The sequence below is a fragment of the Colletotrichum abscissum genome, assembly GCF_030869225.1.
Source record: "Colletotrichum abscissum strain IMI 504890 chromosome Unknown Scaffold_6.1, whole genome shotgun sequence".
Taxonomy (NCBI): domain Eukaryota; kingdom Fungi; phylum Ascomycota; class Sordariomycetes; order Glomerellales; family Glomerellaceae; genus Colletotrichum; species Colletotrichum abscissum.
The window spans coordinates 909,305-924,282 of NW_026850503.1; the positions used below are offsets into that span (position 1 = coordinate 909,305).

Sequence of the window (14,978 nt, forward strand, 5' to 3'; positions counted from 1 at the left end):
GCGCCCAGCGCAGTAGCCCGACTTGGGTCCAAGTACATCTGATTGGTTCAATCAAATGCCCTATTGTTTGTAGTGAGTGTGACAACAAATATCGAGTTGTTCTTGATGGTGCCACTGGCATACCACTTCAGAATACACGCGTTGGCTGCCACAATCCAAGTTATCCTATTCACCCATCTTCCCATGTCATCCGGATACCTATGCGTCAATGTCGTCTTTCAGAACGCCCAAGGTGAGCCTAGAGCCCGCTTCAACGTCCGGCCTGCGAACGCTTCCCGAATTGGTCGACTTCCACGCCAAAAGCAACCCCAAGCACCTATTTTGTCTCCAAGCCGACGCAAATGCGGCTGGAAATGGCCACAATTTTGTGCCCTTGAGCTACGAGACGCTACAGCGCGCCATCATCCGCTGCCAGGCATGGCTCAAGGAACAGGCAACCAGTCTTCATGCACCGAAGACTGAAGCCGATGGTAGCGTGAATAAATGCGCCCCCGTCGCGGTGCTCATGGAGAGCCATGTTGGCTTGGTCATCTGTGTGCTCGCCTGTATGGGCATGGGCGTGCCAGTTGTCCTCCTGTCGGCGCGTCTGAGTGCGCCGTCCGCACGACATCTTATCCGCGAAACGGGCGTGAAACTTGCTCTTGTGTCTCCGCGCCTATTGCCCCTTGCTTTCGAGGCAGTTGGTGCTGAAACTCAAGATGGAAAAGAGATCCCTGATGAGAGCACGATCATGATCCGCTCTGTATCCGGCTACGAGTCGTTCCTTGCAGATGAGCCCGCAGAAGACCAGAGTCACACCTTTCGCGCTGCCGATGCGGATCACTACGTTTCGGAAGATGATCGCCAGGTTCTCATCCTACATTCCTCAGGGACTTCGGGTCTCCCAAAGCCGATACCTTGCTCTCATCGATACTTTCTGAGCTACCTTACGCCACATGCCACAACTTCGAATCGACCAAAGAAGCTCATGGACTGACGGTCTCTACACTACCGTTCTTTCACGTAAGTTAACAGAAGAAACGAATCTATTTCCAGTGTCGCATCTGACCACAGAGGCAGGGTTTTGGCTTCGTATCCGTCTGCCTGTCCCTCAATATCGGCAAGACATTTTGCGCCCCTGTACCTTCCACCATCCCCAACGGTGCCAGCATCGCAGCCCTCATAGAGGACTCGCAAGCGAAGGCGTTATTGACAGTTCCGTCTATCTTGGAGGAAATTGAGGGCTTGCCAGGTGGCAGAGGACATGATATCCTTCGCAAGCTAGATTACGCGGGCTTCGGTGGCGGCAGACCCAAAACCTCGGTCGGCGAGAGACTTGCACGTTCGGGCGTGAGACTCGTCGGCCAGTACGGTGCGACAGAGACTGGTCCAATGACACCTTTTTTCGTGCCCGGCAAGGAACACGACTGGCGTCGACTGCGACTGCGTGCTGATATACTCGGACCGCTTCAAGTGAAGCTTGACCTCATCGATGCAGATGCAGAAGAGAGTGCGCAGACCGAATCCGAAGCAGAACGATCTTACAGCTACAAGCTGAGCATGAAGCCGTTTGGGTGGCAGGAGCGCTTCGAACTGCAGGATATAATCGTAGCACGCACGGAATGCGCCTCGGCCGATGACGTGGGACAGCTGGATTTTGTGATTACGGGCCGCAAAGACGACCTGATCTGTCTTGCCACCGGAGAGAAGGTGAGGCCAACGATATTGGAATCCCTGCTCAGACAGCATGAGGACGTGAGAGACGCAACTGCTTTCGGTGAAGGACAATTCGAACTCGGTGTCATTGTAGAGCCTGTCAGACCCGTCGAACCCAGCGAGATGGCCAACTTCAAGGCGTCGATCTGGCCGGCAATTGAGGAAGCAGGCCGTCAAATGGATGCTCATGCAAGAATTACATCGTCTACCGCGATTCTCGTCGTCGCTCCCGAAGCGCTCCCGAGATCAGACAAGGGCACTGTTCTCCGGAGCGCAGTGTCAAGGAAGTTTGCCGATGAGATGGCGGCAGTCTACTGTGATCTTGAGGCAAGCATGGTTGCACCACCAATCGACCTATCCTCGCCTGCGTCCAGTATCAGAAATCTCGTTACCCAGGACGTTCTGGGGTTAGACAACGGCCGTGATTGGGAGGATGACGATGATTTCTTTTCAGGCGGCATGGATAGCCTTCAAGCGACGAGACTACGAAGACTGCTGACGGCTTCACTGCGCGCAACGTATGCCGCCTCTAAGCCTGAGACAGCCAACCTCCTCTCCGCGGACATGATTAAAGATGACATCGTCTACCGCAACCCTTCTGTGAATAAGCTGGTTGAGGCACTGATTCCCAGTTCGTCCAAGACAAATGGAGTCATTACCGAAACAAAGCTTATCGAACAGCTGGTAGACAAGTATTCCAGCAGAGGCATTCACCGAGAGCAGCGAAAATCCGTGGTATTGCTCACAGGCGGCACTGGCAGTCTCGGGTCTTTCTTCGTTGGGCGGCTCCTTGCGGATGATAACGTGAGCAATGTCATTTGCTTGAATAGACCTAGAAAAGGAAACCCTACAGAAGCTCAGAAACATGCGGTAACGTTACGAAAAGTCTCTGTCGATGAGAACGCTTGGAAGAAGTTGGAAGTCCACGAAACAAATACTGCAGATCAGTGGCTCGGCTTGCCAGAGGCCGAGTACCTGCGTCTCGCGGCTAGGGTAACTCACATCGTACATATTGCGTGGCCCATGAACTTCAAAATGGGTCTGCAGTCGTTCGAGGCTTCATTCTCAAGCTTGCTGAACCTCATCCAGCTAGCGCGCCAAGCGAGCATTCACCGGGCACAGAAGCCAAAGCTGTTACTGGTATCCTCCATTTCTACGGTGGGGAACTATCCGTCAATCAAGGGACAGACTTTGATTCCCGAGACGTCTGTCGAGGATCAAAGCTGGACGCTAGATCTCGGCTATGCCAAAGCCAAGCTTGTCTGCGAGAAAATCATCGAACGCACAGCACAGGACCATCCTGAGATAGAGGCGGCGGTGGTCAGAGTCGGCCAGATTGCCGGCTCTACCACCGGCTACTGGAACGCTTCTGAGCACTTTGTAGCCCTTTGTGCTTCTTCTCAAAAGCTGGGGAAATTTCCCGACCTGCGTGGGGTAAGTCAAGATGTCAAAGAAAAGGCTGTTCTGCTAGCTTGAACATTGGGGCAATTCCATTTTGCTAATACACTTTGCTAGACCTTGTCGTGGCTGCCGGTCGATATAGCTGCCGAAGCCCTCAGCGAGATTCTCTTCCATCAAGAACCACTCAGTGCAGTCTACCATCTAGAGAACCCAGCCCGGCAGAGCTGGGAGGAAGTTGTCAGACTGATGTCTGAGGAACTACGGATAAGCAGGTCGTCCATCATCCCGCTCGAGGCCTGGCTCGACTTGGTCGATACTATACCGGAACCAGGCAACCCTGCTGCAGGTCTCACGCGATTCCTTCGAGAGGATTTCGCCAAAATGTCGTGTGGATTTGTTGTCCTAGATACCAGCAATTCTCGCAATGTGAGTTCGACCTTGGCCAATATGACGTCGGTGGGGGAAAATTTGATCAGGGCATATGTCTCCTACTGGAAGAGTATCAAAACGTTGGCGTAGATACCTGACGGACCATTAGCTCTGGACTTATTGATATTTGGTGTTCTAAATGAAACCAAAAGCTTTATCATGTCTCGATCTCAGAATGCAGAACAGTACTATAGCTCGACTTGGTCATCTTGTTTTGGGCACTAGGTGTTTGCATGTTCAGTCTGATGAAATTAGACCATTAGCAGACAATCCGGCTACCATATCACGTTCTGTCTCAAGTTTCTGCTCGGCGACCTCGACATGCTATTTGCCGCTGTACTTTTGGGGCACAACGACATCACAGAGATAGCGTCGTAGGTAGTCAGAGCAAGAGGAGGAAGAGGTCGCAATCCTGAGTGAACCAAATATTTATATTAGGTTTAGCCTGAGTTCCTTATACATAATTCCATACCGCAAATATTTCTAGCCCTACGTGTCAGCCGATTTCAATCATTTCAAATGTAGTTTAGGGAACCGTACCTTGCGGCTGTTAAGGTGTAAGCGTGCAACCCAAGTCCTTATTGCATGTGTTCAAACACTTCTCAAAGACGGCATTGCTTCCTTTCCCAAAGAAGCAATCTTTGCGGCAAAGATCGCACTATAACATGTTGGTCAGCGTTTGCGTTAGAAAGGCAGGGGGCATAGCTAACGTACAGCTGTATTGGTTGTCTGGCGAATCTCGAGACTAGCAGGGCTGGCGAAGGCAACGCCTGCAAAGAGAGCAAAAATAATGGTAGACAGTTGCATTTTGTAATGGTATAATATCTTCGGTCAACGAAAGATTTCGCAGCTTGGCAATAGTGAAGGAGAATAAAAGAGAGAGTTGCTAACAACTTTGTTTAGAGAGTGAACAGATATACAGTGTTCCTTGAAGCTTGAGAGAGATTGAATGCGTAACTCATCTTGACTAGGTATCCTGAGAGAACAATCCGGAAGTATTTAACTGAATACCTACATGGAGTTTTTGGCAGGGGCTCTTTCGACGTTTGTCTAGGTCTGGGTGGCCTGACTAGATGTTCTGGACAGCTGACACAAACCTGACACAAGGCACGGTTGAGTCTCGGAAAGTGCCTGCCAAGGATCCAGCGAAATGATAGCATAACAGAGATGTTCTGGTGATCAAGTGGCCTACTTGGTACGCTGTAGTCCTGTTCTGTACGTGAAAACCCCCTTGTTTTCACGTTCCGGCACCATTGTCAAGACGAACTCTCGGCCATCACTGGTGGACCAGCACACTGGGTCACTGAGTCAGGTAGTTCATCCGGACAACGCGACAATCAGCAGGGCAAGAATAGAGTTTTTGTCAAGCATTTCAATAGCTCGGTTATCAAATTTGTGAGACAAAGAAGGAAGGCCTTGATGAAGAAATTCGGTCTGCCCCATCTCTCTTTACTTATTACTCGTAGGCTCAGGCCGTCCTTAGTCGAAATAACTTCGCATAGCAACATCATATTGATGTTGCATAGGTCCATAATCTCAACAATGCTCGTTTTCTTTTTCATTCGATTTTAAGACCTCTCACTTCAACCCAGCCTCTTGCAATAAGAAGGCTAGGTAGTTGACGTGAGAGTCAAGAGCCCTCATGTATGAAGTACGTCAGTTTTCGTGATATCAAAGCAGCACGGCTTTTTTGCTCTCTTCAAAGGAACCCTTATTTCGGGCTGTAATGATAGCTCTCGAGATTCAATAAGGATTCGACCGGCAACTAATTACGCAATTGAATGTCTATCAACGCTGTATCTGCAATCATTCTTGATTACTCTCATACCGCATGACTCATAACTCACTTAAACCGTGCGGAATCTTAGTTTTCAAGACTCGGTCTCGCAGTTTCCTCAGCGTGAATGGCGACTATGCTTGAGCAATACGAATTGAATAGTCAATAGGTCCTAGGAACAATGCAGTGAGGAGGATTGCACGTTATGACATTACTCGTACACCCACTAATTACACCGCCACAACAAGACAGAGTTTGACCTCAAACGTCAGGAAATGTTCAGTTCCGCCTGAAACCTTCCCCGGAAGCAATCAATTATCCGCCAAATATCGGAGACACCGGCAGCCCACCGGTAACCCACTAGCACCTTTGCTATAATCCCATCCTTCTAAGCAGACATCAGCATCCAGAGAAGAAAAGTTTCCTGCGTGTCCCAAGTATCCGTACGGTCAAGATCGACATATAACATCTATCACGGAACAAGGATGGTTTCAGCACTCGTCAGGCAAGCTATCACGCGCTTTAACACGTGAATTCCATTCGCTTAGTACATAAACTATCATCTTTTCTTCGTTCTGGTTGGATTAATACCAGTTGCTTTCAATACCTTTATATACTCATTGCTGCGTGTCATCACCTGCCACAACATTTTGCCGGGTTCTACTTGCTGGTTAGTTACGAAGACAACAGCGGTAATGCTTCCTTGGTAAACACTAAACGGTGAGGCAGCCTAAGAGCTTGTCACTGACTGCCTGCAACGCTGCTGGCGACTGCATGATGTCTTGCCTCGACGAGAGAGGAATCCCGGGGAGTTAAGGTGAATTGAGCAATGACGATAGCAGATAAAGGAACTTCAGAGCCTTCTCCTCTAAGCTTAGCTCAAGGAAGAAAAGATGCATGTTTCCGCATGCTGCGTCATACATATTGATGTGCTTGAGTAGCATGTTTCAGTCATAAATGATCGCACATTGAATGCGGCGCTTTGTGTTCGGCGATGTTGCAAGTCAAACATTGAAGCGAAGTCGTAGTAATGGCCGTAAACAATTACTCCTTGGGGTATGTATACCAGATTTCTTCTCGATGCTGACATTACACGGTCTTGGAACACATGCCTATATGCTAACTGAGATCGGTGTTACTGTCCCTGATATATCACACAAGGTTCCTGGGAGCTTCTTTGAAACATCTCATCAGGCTATCCCATTGAATACTAAGTGGCATATGAATATAAGTACTCTCATAGAGGGCGATTCCTAATTGCCCATTAATTCAATCTATTTTGTGAATAACTTCGAAGTATAATAGGGCTACCAGGAGAAAAAGTAGTGCCGAACATACTGACGCTATTATTTCTGGCAGTCGATGGGCTGAATTTGGGCCTCATCACATGATGCTTCCCATCAGATATGGCCCGTGGAGGGTACTTCTCGTGACGGCAGACCAGAAATGATTGCAATTGTGCGAACGCTGGTTACGAGGTGTGCCAGGCTGTGTGGCATGCAACCAGGAGCTCATTGGAAGAGCAATCAATCCAAAATCTTGAGCTAGGCATTCTTCTCCAAAGGTCAGGCGTATTTCTGATTTGCGGTTTAGTCGTTGCAAATTCCGACGTCCTTCTGCTGGGCCTCATTCGTGCATGTCACTTGCCCGCCGTCCAGGTCGTCTCAAGATCAGGCTATAAGATCTTGCGGCTTATCCCTATGAAGCCAGCTACTTTCGCCGTGAATGCCACTTCGAGACCATAGGCAGTCGGATGGTTGCGACTTGAGACCGCCCACTTGAGGACAGGAGCATCATCAATTGGAAAGCCTATCGTCCGGGTCCCGAAATCAGACGACGGCATTACCGCACCAAGTCCGTCGAGGGGCCGCACTTTCCATCTCAATGGCCTCAACATGGAGTCCGATAGACGGTTCCTCTCACGGTCATAGTATGTCGCCGATACCTCTTCGTCCATATGGCACAGAAGAACATGACATGCTTGACCGCGACGTATCGCGGAATCTTTTGCATAGAAGCAGCAGTCACGGCAGACCTGGCATCACGCCCACAGGTTCCTATACACGCCTCAGTCAGCTTTCTGAGATCTTCCACTGCTTGGCAAACCAACGATGAAGAAGAGATTCTACTATTCGGACCCAGGGATGGCTATACTGTCCTTCATCTACCTCGCCTTAGGAATATTGGTGGTTTCCCATGAATCCATCTCTTGGTATCTCGGTGTCGGTAACAACCAGCTCATTGTCGTCGGATTCCTGCTCAGCATCACGAGTTTATGCTTAGGCAGCGTCGCGCCGATCCTGTTCATTCTCATAGAGGCCAGATTTGGCAAGTCCACTATCCAGAACTACGACGGGCTTCTGCGCAACAAGCCTACTGCCTCGAGACTTGGTATGTCTTGGAGAGTGGCGCTCATCCTCATGTTGGCTCTTCCAATTGCTCTCAGCGTCGCGTACAAGACCTTCACTGGTGGCGAGAGTCAGATGGAGATCGACAGCTTTGACTACATCTCCAATAAGACCTATTATGGCATGTTCCAGCCGCCTGGCATACTTTCGTTCAACGGCGTCTCTGGGTTTCTCAACGCAGCCACGGCTTTTCGGGAAGCCACAAAACTCAGCTCAAATGGCTCTGAGCCACCTTTTCCAACACTGCCGAGCACATATGGCTACAATATCTTACTGTTGAATGTAACAAGCGCCGCGGCGCTTGATACTATCCAGGCATTTTATGTGATCGCAATACAGGAGCGTCTCGCAATAGGTGAATCATGGACCATCACTGCACCGGTGACAGGGACAGTAGCCACCTTCAATAAGATGATAGACTCGGATCGACAGACATTCGAAAGCGACTTCGTGTCTCATTTCCTGAACAGAAACGCCTGGGGTTTCGATACCAAAGACATGTTCAACGGGTGGTCACTCACACTCACGAACCGGAAATCTGACTCGGATCAATCGATACAGTATATTGGACTGGAATCAACCAACCCGGAATGTGAGTCCATTTCCAAACATGTCTGTCTGTACAACACCTACCGGCAACAATGCAACGGAACTTGATCAGTCACACAAGGCCGTTTTCAGCTGCTGAGCGGCCGTTGCGACGATGAAATTTTGGCTTGACCTCAGCAACTTCCATTTACATTCACATATCTCGCACTGGGGTCTTGGTACATGCTTCCCTTAATAGAAATGCTAGGCCCATTCTGCGGAAACAACAAAACATGTAACATAGGCATTCAGTCCCGTTGGATGCAGCCATGTATGGCCACATCGGTCGCTGCGATGCTGTGGTCAAGGAACGCAGTCATGAAAGGCTCGGGGGCCTTCAACTCGGAAGAGTTCGATGTGAGTTCTATGCCCTGGGAGTTGAAAAATGAGACCAAGGTACCTTACAAAGACGTCCGAGTCAAGTACAGAGTCCATCAAGCCGAGCAGATCATATTCTATAACAGACCAACGTTACGGGAATCACCTGGGCTATATCTGGTGCTTGCCATCCAGCCATTCTTGATAGTCATCATCCTGGGACTATCTTCCATGCGTCACTCGGAGCCCCTGGGCAAGGGATTCGGCCTCGTCTCGACCTTTTCGGGAATCGACAGTCAGAGCCTGAGCAGCTTGGCGGGAGCATCTCTTCCAGGGGAGCTTTCGCGGCCTCTCAAGCTTACAATGTCTCACGTTCAAACTGGCGGCACAAACACGATACATTGTCGTGCAGGAACATCTTCAGAAGGGCGTAAGCGAAATGGGAAGCTATCTAGGAACGTTGTTGATCATTGAGGTGAGCATAACAAGTATTGGTAAGCAAATATATGCATCTTTTAGCATTATCCCATCAACTAGGAGTATAGATCGCATTGATAAACCAGTTTCAAGTCTTCAGTCTTTCTCTCAATCTGCTCAATTTGCATCTTTTTCACAGGTAGATATGTGGTGGTTTTTTTCCGGCTTGACAGGCGCAAGAGATCGATTTGAATGGGATGAGGCTCACATGTTAGTATAAGAGAAGTTTAGGTTGATGTATGACTTATGATTCCCTCTTACAAAGTATCTGCATGTATGCATATGTGTATCAATCCTACATAGTATTTGATGAGATAAAGCCATTAGCTTTCCTCAGTTTTTCCAGAACTTGGACACATCACAACGAACATGACAGTCATGTGTATTGCGGAAATTGGCACCTCAAATCGTTCAAGTCAATAACAACATTGCTTGTAGAGCGCCTGAGAAAAGAAGTCTGAGGACCAGGTATCCGGGGTGTGGGAAGAGGACGCAACTAAGAAGGCAATAGATGCCGGGGCTAGGGCTCATCGCAAAAAAGACTGACTGCTAAGTCTCTGATCAGAACATCAGAAGCAAGCGCAAAGGTAACGCAACAGGAACAACCAGGCATGCCGCTGACTACAAGACCTCCCTCCCTTCTTTGATGTCTGACCTCAACCTACAAGGGGCACTGAGATCCTACCTGGCCAGAAAGCAAGACCACATGTAGCCAAAACCAAGGCTTTTTCACAGCAGTCTTCGACGAAATTCCATCCACGACAAGCCTCAAGGCGAGCTCACAAAGGCAGGCATCCGCAAAGACTCGGTCGTCTGACTTATCTTCCTTTCATACGGCAGACAAGACCGGGTTCTCGACTCTGCACCTTCCCGGGATAGCACCACGCTACGAGTTCCCAAAGAGCAATTCACCCTTTCGAGAAGACATCTTGATTCAGGTTCCAACACAAGAAGTCGTCAGCTGTTCGCATTCAAGCACGGCACAGAAGTAGCTGGCCGTAGGCAGTCGAATCGGAGGATTTGATCCTGAGCCCTACAAACCCTGAAGCTGAAGGAGAGCGGCCGTAGCTCTGGTCCGGCACTTTGCTGTTAGTATATCATTGGCGAGTATGATGTACCGGCGGCCAAGTGAGGTGCCTGAGATGCGGGCGTGGCAAGTCCAGGGCCTCGTTCTCTTGGACCAACATCGGGCGTTCCACGGTACGTGGGATCGTCAACTTGGTCCTGGCAATTTCACATCAGCGTATTCGGATTGTCATCGCTGTGGAGGAGCAGATGGTGCTTCGCTGCATGCTTGGAGTACGAGGCGGCAAAGTTGCAGATGAGAAGGCTGCTGCTATAAGTCTCTCGGTCCAACCAGCAGACATCAAAGTGCCATACCGCCAGTAGTCGAATCTTGAGCCGCAGGTCTCGCGACAAACGACAGCCAATGAAGCCAATATCGCAACGAGCCGGATCAGTGGACATCCGTGACCTTGCTGAATGATCTTCGTTGCAGTTGGGATGCAGTAGGCAAAAGTCTGGGGGTGGCCGCGTTGGAGGGACCGAACTCATTTGAACGTCCCAAGAATCGCAAAAAAGGGAAAGTGTGTGCATCAAAAGATAGAGAGCAGGGTTTGGACGACGACCCGTCGTTTGAGCGTGGTCCCGAAATTGGTTCTTTCGCGTAACGGCAGGGCGGTACTGCAACGTCGACAACAACCCCCAGTTCACAGCAAGGTCCCCGCCAGGACCGGAGAATTTGGACCGCCCTTCGGTCTGGGATCTGGACCGTCTCATTGGAAACCACAGATTGACGACAATACTTCTGTCACAAGTCAAAGGATTTCACGGGACGCGTTTCGTTCTTACCCCAGAAAAGCCATAGACATTTGAGGGGTGTTCGCCACACCAGTAGCTCCTGAACCGAAAGCCAGATTGCCATATGAGGAAGCGAGCTGATGCCGTCGCCAACTTTGGAGGGTTCGGCATGCAGGCACAGCACAGCCACGATACGTTAGTGAAAGGAGAACGATAGGCAAGCATTTTTGACAGGTCAAAGTCACCTCACTAATAAAGAGAGCCCGAGCAGGGATGCCATGCGCCATTCGGTGGCTTGTTGACTGGTATCCGCAGGCACAACGGTTGTGCCATTTGCTGATCCACATCGAAGATCTCCTTTCTTATCCGTACATCTAGTCAAGCCGACGATTCGGGCACTACTTGGTTCTACTGAGTCTTTGGGTACTAGGTTTGAGTTATTCGCCGGCACTTGTGTAGTCTCCTCTCGATCCGGGCGAATGGCCAGTGTGTCGGCGCTCGAGGGAATACAGAGCGCATACGGTCTTGTAACTGGGTCAAGATTGATGTGTAGGAGGTTGGAGATGAGGAGCGAGAGTTAAGTTAGAAAGCGCCGGCCAAAATATTCATGTCAACGCGGTACGGAGTACCAAAGTTGATTCCATAATGCTTGCTGGGTTTACTCGCTGCAGGCACCGTATGCCAACCCAAACGATGCAAGTATGCGCTGTTGAGGGCAAGCCTGGTGTTCCGTTCGGCGCAAGCGGTGGTCGATCAGTGTCCCGCCAATTTTGTGACAAGGGTTGTTAATTGAGGCGACAAGTAGCCAATAACGACGAGTCAACGCTCATCTCTGGCCTGTCTGCCTCTAATCATTGACTGTCATCATGTAAAGATCGATCCATAGAAATCTCAGCTGAGCAGCACACTCGACTTGAGGCCGTGGCGCAGATGGTTTTGTCCAGTATTGCAATGATGAAGTGCGTTGTGAGAGGGACGGAACGCTGCCGCCAAGGAATCCAAGCGCGTACTCGTATTGCCGAAATGTGTGAACGGCTGGCTGCAGACAAAATGCTGACTCTCAGCCTCGATTTCCTTTCGCGATGTCTTGCTTTTTCTTTGCCGTTGCCGCTCCTGCGAACTGAGGAACGGCCCTGGGCATTAAAGGCATCCAACGGCCAGCGCTGGCGGATTTGATAATGGCTGTCGGTTGCATTGAACGCGCGAGACCGTGTCTTGGCTAGGCAGCTCGTGGCGTTGTCCCCGAAGAAGCCGCCCGTTTCTGGGTCTTTGGGATGAGCGTTAGAAGGGCATCTAATATAGACGGGGATCCATGATTGTGGCGCGGCCTGTCGCCCTAAGAGGTTACGTCCAGTGTCCGTGAGTAGCATTCGGTGCGTCATCCATCAACAAGGTCAACTTTTTAATAGAGATTGGCCAGGGGGCAAGGTAACTCTCAGCAAAACGAGTTCGCGTGCCCTTGGGAGCGGGTTTCTCCCGGGAGAAGTGGGGGAAACAACGGTGTTCTGGGCTTCGAGGCTTGAGATATGAGTCGGCCGCACTGCCAGCTCCAAAGCATCAAGGATAAGACGATTGGTCATCCAAAGATTTCGAGAGCAATCGAAAAGACAAGTCAGAGTGCGGTGCGGCGTTGAAAAAGTTTGCAAGGGCCGAGACAGCTGAAGAGTATACACTCCGAGAGAAAAGTTGGCCCCCTGAGTATTCCCGTCGCGGAGCTCATGAACGACTAGCCCTGGCTAGCGTCCTGTCTGTCTCTCCAAAAATCGAGCCGCCCGAGTCAAGAAGGAGAGGGAGGTGGCACAGACGATGATTTGACGGCTGCCAATATGACGAATTGCTGATGACAAGACCAGGACGGCTGAAGGATTGCTGCTAAAAGCCTGGGACCACGGAGGGCTTTCCCTAGCCTAGCGGCGAAGCCAGGTGCCAGTGGAGGGCAGGCCAGGATGGCGACCAGCAGTCCCGGGGGGGCCATATCAAGCTGTGTCTAACTTTGATGCTAAGGCGACTCGGGTGCAGGGATGCGCGGCACACCTTTTCAAGCACTGCACCACAACTTGGCATCTTGGATGGTCTCTTGCTAATTTCCCTTCCAAGGTTGAGATGCAGCAGCACACATGGCCGGGAAAACAACCGAATCCTGATGTTGCTTTGGGGCCGCAGAATGCCTGCATGTCAGCCTCCTCTCCTTTCCGAGGTGTCCTTGGGCCTTTTGGTCGCGAGGTATCCGTATATTGTATCTATGACAATTGCCATCCTATTGATGACCCCTGAAAGAGGAAACGGGCAAAGGCCATCTTCGCAAATTCGTCAGGCCTGGGAAGTCGTCCGGAGCGCATGCAGGGGAGCTTCAAAAGACATTTGATTTGCAATCCCGCGGCCGGGCTCGCCAGGCACGCCGACAGCCAGGGGTATGATTGACAAATGGGGCAGCCTAGTTCACGTTTTGCCGGGGCTCCGGATCGCCTTTCTTTGGTATCTTGAGTTATTTGCTGTCGCCGACAACCTGTATCCGTACATGGTGGTGCGGTTGCTACCCGAAGGACGCAGCGAGCAGCCATAAACACGCGTATATCGATATTCGTGGAAACGCCTCACCCTTGCTTGGCAGTCTTTCCAGCCTCTAGACTCCGATGCGACTTCTGCTGTGCCTCCGTTCTCCGAGCGTGTTCTGTTGATATGCGATCGCAAGGCCCGAAGATACATAGATAACAGTGGGGGCGCCATGGGACATTATTGCTGCTGCATTGCAACATGGTCCGTATCAAGGCAGAGCGACAACGGGATGCATGGTACCTTGTACGACTCCTATTGCGCCCTGATGGTGTTTACCAGGTCTTGGCGGCATCGACACGAGAGAAGCGCATGCGGAGCCTACAGAGACAAGTCATAATTGTTAGCCCTGAGGCTGGTGATGTAGTTTGTGCTCATCATGTTCGAAATAAACAGCGGTTGTGGGAATGTGGGAGAGCCTAGAGGATCGTTGATGGAGTATCTTTTTGCTTGGGGTGCGGCATACCGATTTGGGGCGCCACTTTTGACTTGCAAGTGGAGCGGAGCCTAAGTGCAATGGGCCATGGACATTGCAATTGGGATGGAACGATGGGTGATCGAAGATCCAACAATGCTGGTGCAACCGAATTCTGATTATGGGCCGGAGCAGCAGTAGGATGCAAATCTGTTAAGCGATCCTTCGCTTGGAAGTCTGCTTTGTAATAATTTGTATTGTGTCTGCCCAAAACTCATAGCCGGTACGCGCCGCAGGATGATGAAGCTGCTTCTCTGATATCTGTATCCGGTTCTCCTGTCGCATGGCTCATAATTAGCACCTCAGGCGGAGGCAAGCGGATCTAAATTCTTCATCCATAACTTCGGGTCTGGTATCCGAGCAACGGCATGGCCTCCGGGTGTATTAAGTTGGCGTTGATGGTGTTTGGAATGTAAGTGGACGAGAAAGGCCGGTGTCGAATGTTGATAGATCGTCATGTGCTCGACAATAATACTGGACTGTCCACTCTGGGATGTGTCTTCATCTCGATTGTATTCCTGGCGTTATGGCGTTGTGTAACTGTGGTCTGCCAACCGGGATAAATGCCGTCGAAGGCCTTTGGCGGTGTTTCCAGGACCTATGATATCCACCTTTGTTGTGCATCCCGTTGGTAGTCTTGGCGGTCGAGTGGGACTGTGCAAGGAATGGGACGCCAACAACAGGCACCGCCAGGCAGGATGGGGAATTGGAGTCTTTGGAGATGGGGATTTCGGTCCACCAGTCTATGCCGGTAGGGTCGCAAGCAGGCGGGCATCTGTGGTCCTCCTGGCTGGCTTCGGCCGTCGTCTCATGCAAAAGAGGGAAAACCATGGCAGAGGCGATCGAAAGAGTGGGACAGGTCGTGCTTGCGGCTTGCCAACCAGGTTAGAAAGGCACTCCCGTCGATAGATCATGGCAGCGCGTCCGAAGGTCCGGCCGATGGGCAGAAAGAAGGAGTTGGGGAGGAAACACCTGTTTCGTGCTTGACCCAATTGAGCCATGATGCGAACAGATTCGAGCATTCGTGCCATAATTACCGAGCTAGCTACGCATCAGC

The 14,978-nt window shown here is 50.6% G+C and overlaps 4 protein-coding genes across 4 annotated transcripts; 2 read left to right on the forward strand and 2 right to left on the reverse strand.

Annotated features, from left to right (window-relative positions):
* Positions 1 to 208: 208 nt before the first annotated feature.
* CABS01_03297 (uncharacterized protein) lies at positions 209 to 3,903 on the forward strand (the record flags this gene model as incomplete). The annotated part of the gene is made up of 4 exons (XM_060536674.1): positions 209 to 847; positions 1,060 to 3,129; positions 3,211 to 3,522; positions 3,781 to 3,903. The coding sequence occupies 4 exons, from the start codon at positions 209 to 211 to the stop codon at positions 3,901 to 3,903; spliced, it is 3,144 nt and encodes a 1,047-aa protein (XP_060392593.1).
* Positions 3,904 to 4,075: 172 nt separating this feature from the next.
* Positions 4,076 to 4,332, reverse strand: CABS01_03298 (uncharacterized protein; the record flags this gene model as incomplete). The annotated part of the gene is made up of 2 exons (XM_060536675.1): positions 4,076 to 4,183; positions 4,240 to 4,332. 2 exons carry the CDS (start codon positions 4,330 to 4,332, stop codon positions 4,076 to 4,078), a joined length of 201 nt encoding a protein of 66 aa, XP_060392594.1.
* Positions 4,333 to 7,413: 3,081 nt separating this feature from the next.
* CABS01_03299 (uncharacterized protein) lies at positions 7,414 to 9,090 on the forward strand (the record flags this gene model as incomplete). The annotated part of the gene is made up of 2 exons (XM_060536676.1): positions 7,414 to 8,302; positions 8,543 to 9,090. 2 exons carry the CDS (start codon positions 7,414 to 7,416, stop codon positions 9,088 to 9,090), a joined length of 1,437 nt encoding a protein of 478 aa, XP_060392595.1.
* Positions 9,091 to 14,422: 5,332 nt separating this feature from the next.
* Positions 14,423 to 14,752, reverse strand: CABS01_03300 (uncharacterized protein; the record flags this gene model as incomplete). The annotated part of the gene is made up of 1 exon (XM_060536677.1): positions 14,423 to 14,752. One exon carries the CDS (start codon positions 14,750 to 14,752, stop codon positions 14,423 to 14,425), a length of 330 nt encoding a protein of 109 aa, XP_060392596.1.
* Between the last annotated feature and the right edge of the window lie 226 nt (positions 14,753 to 14,978).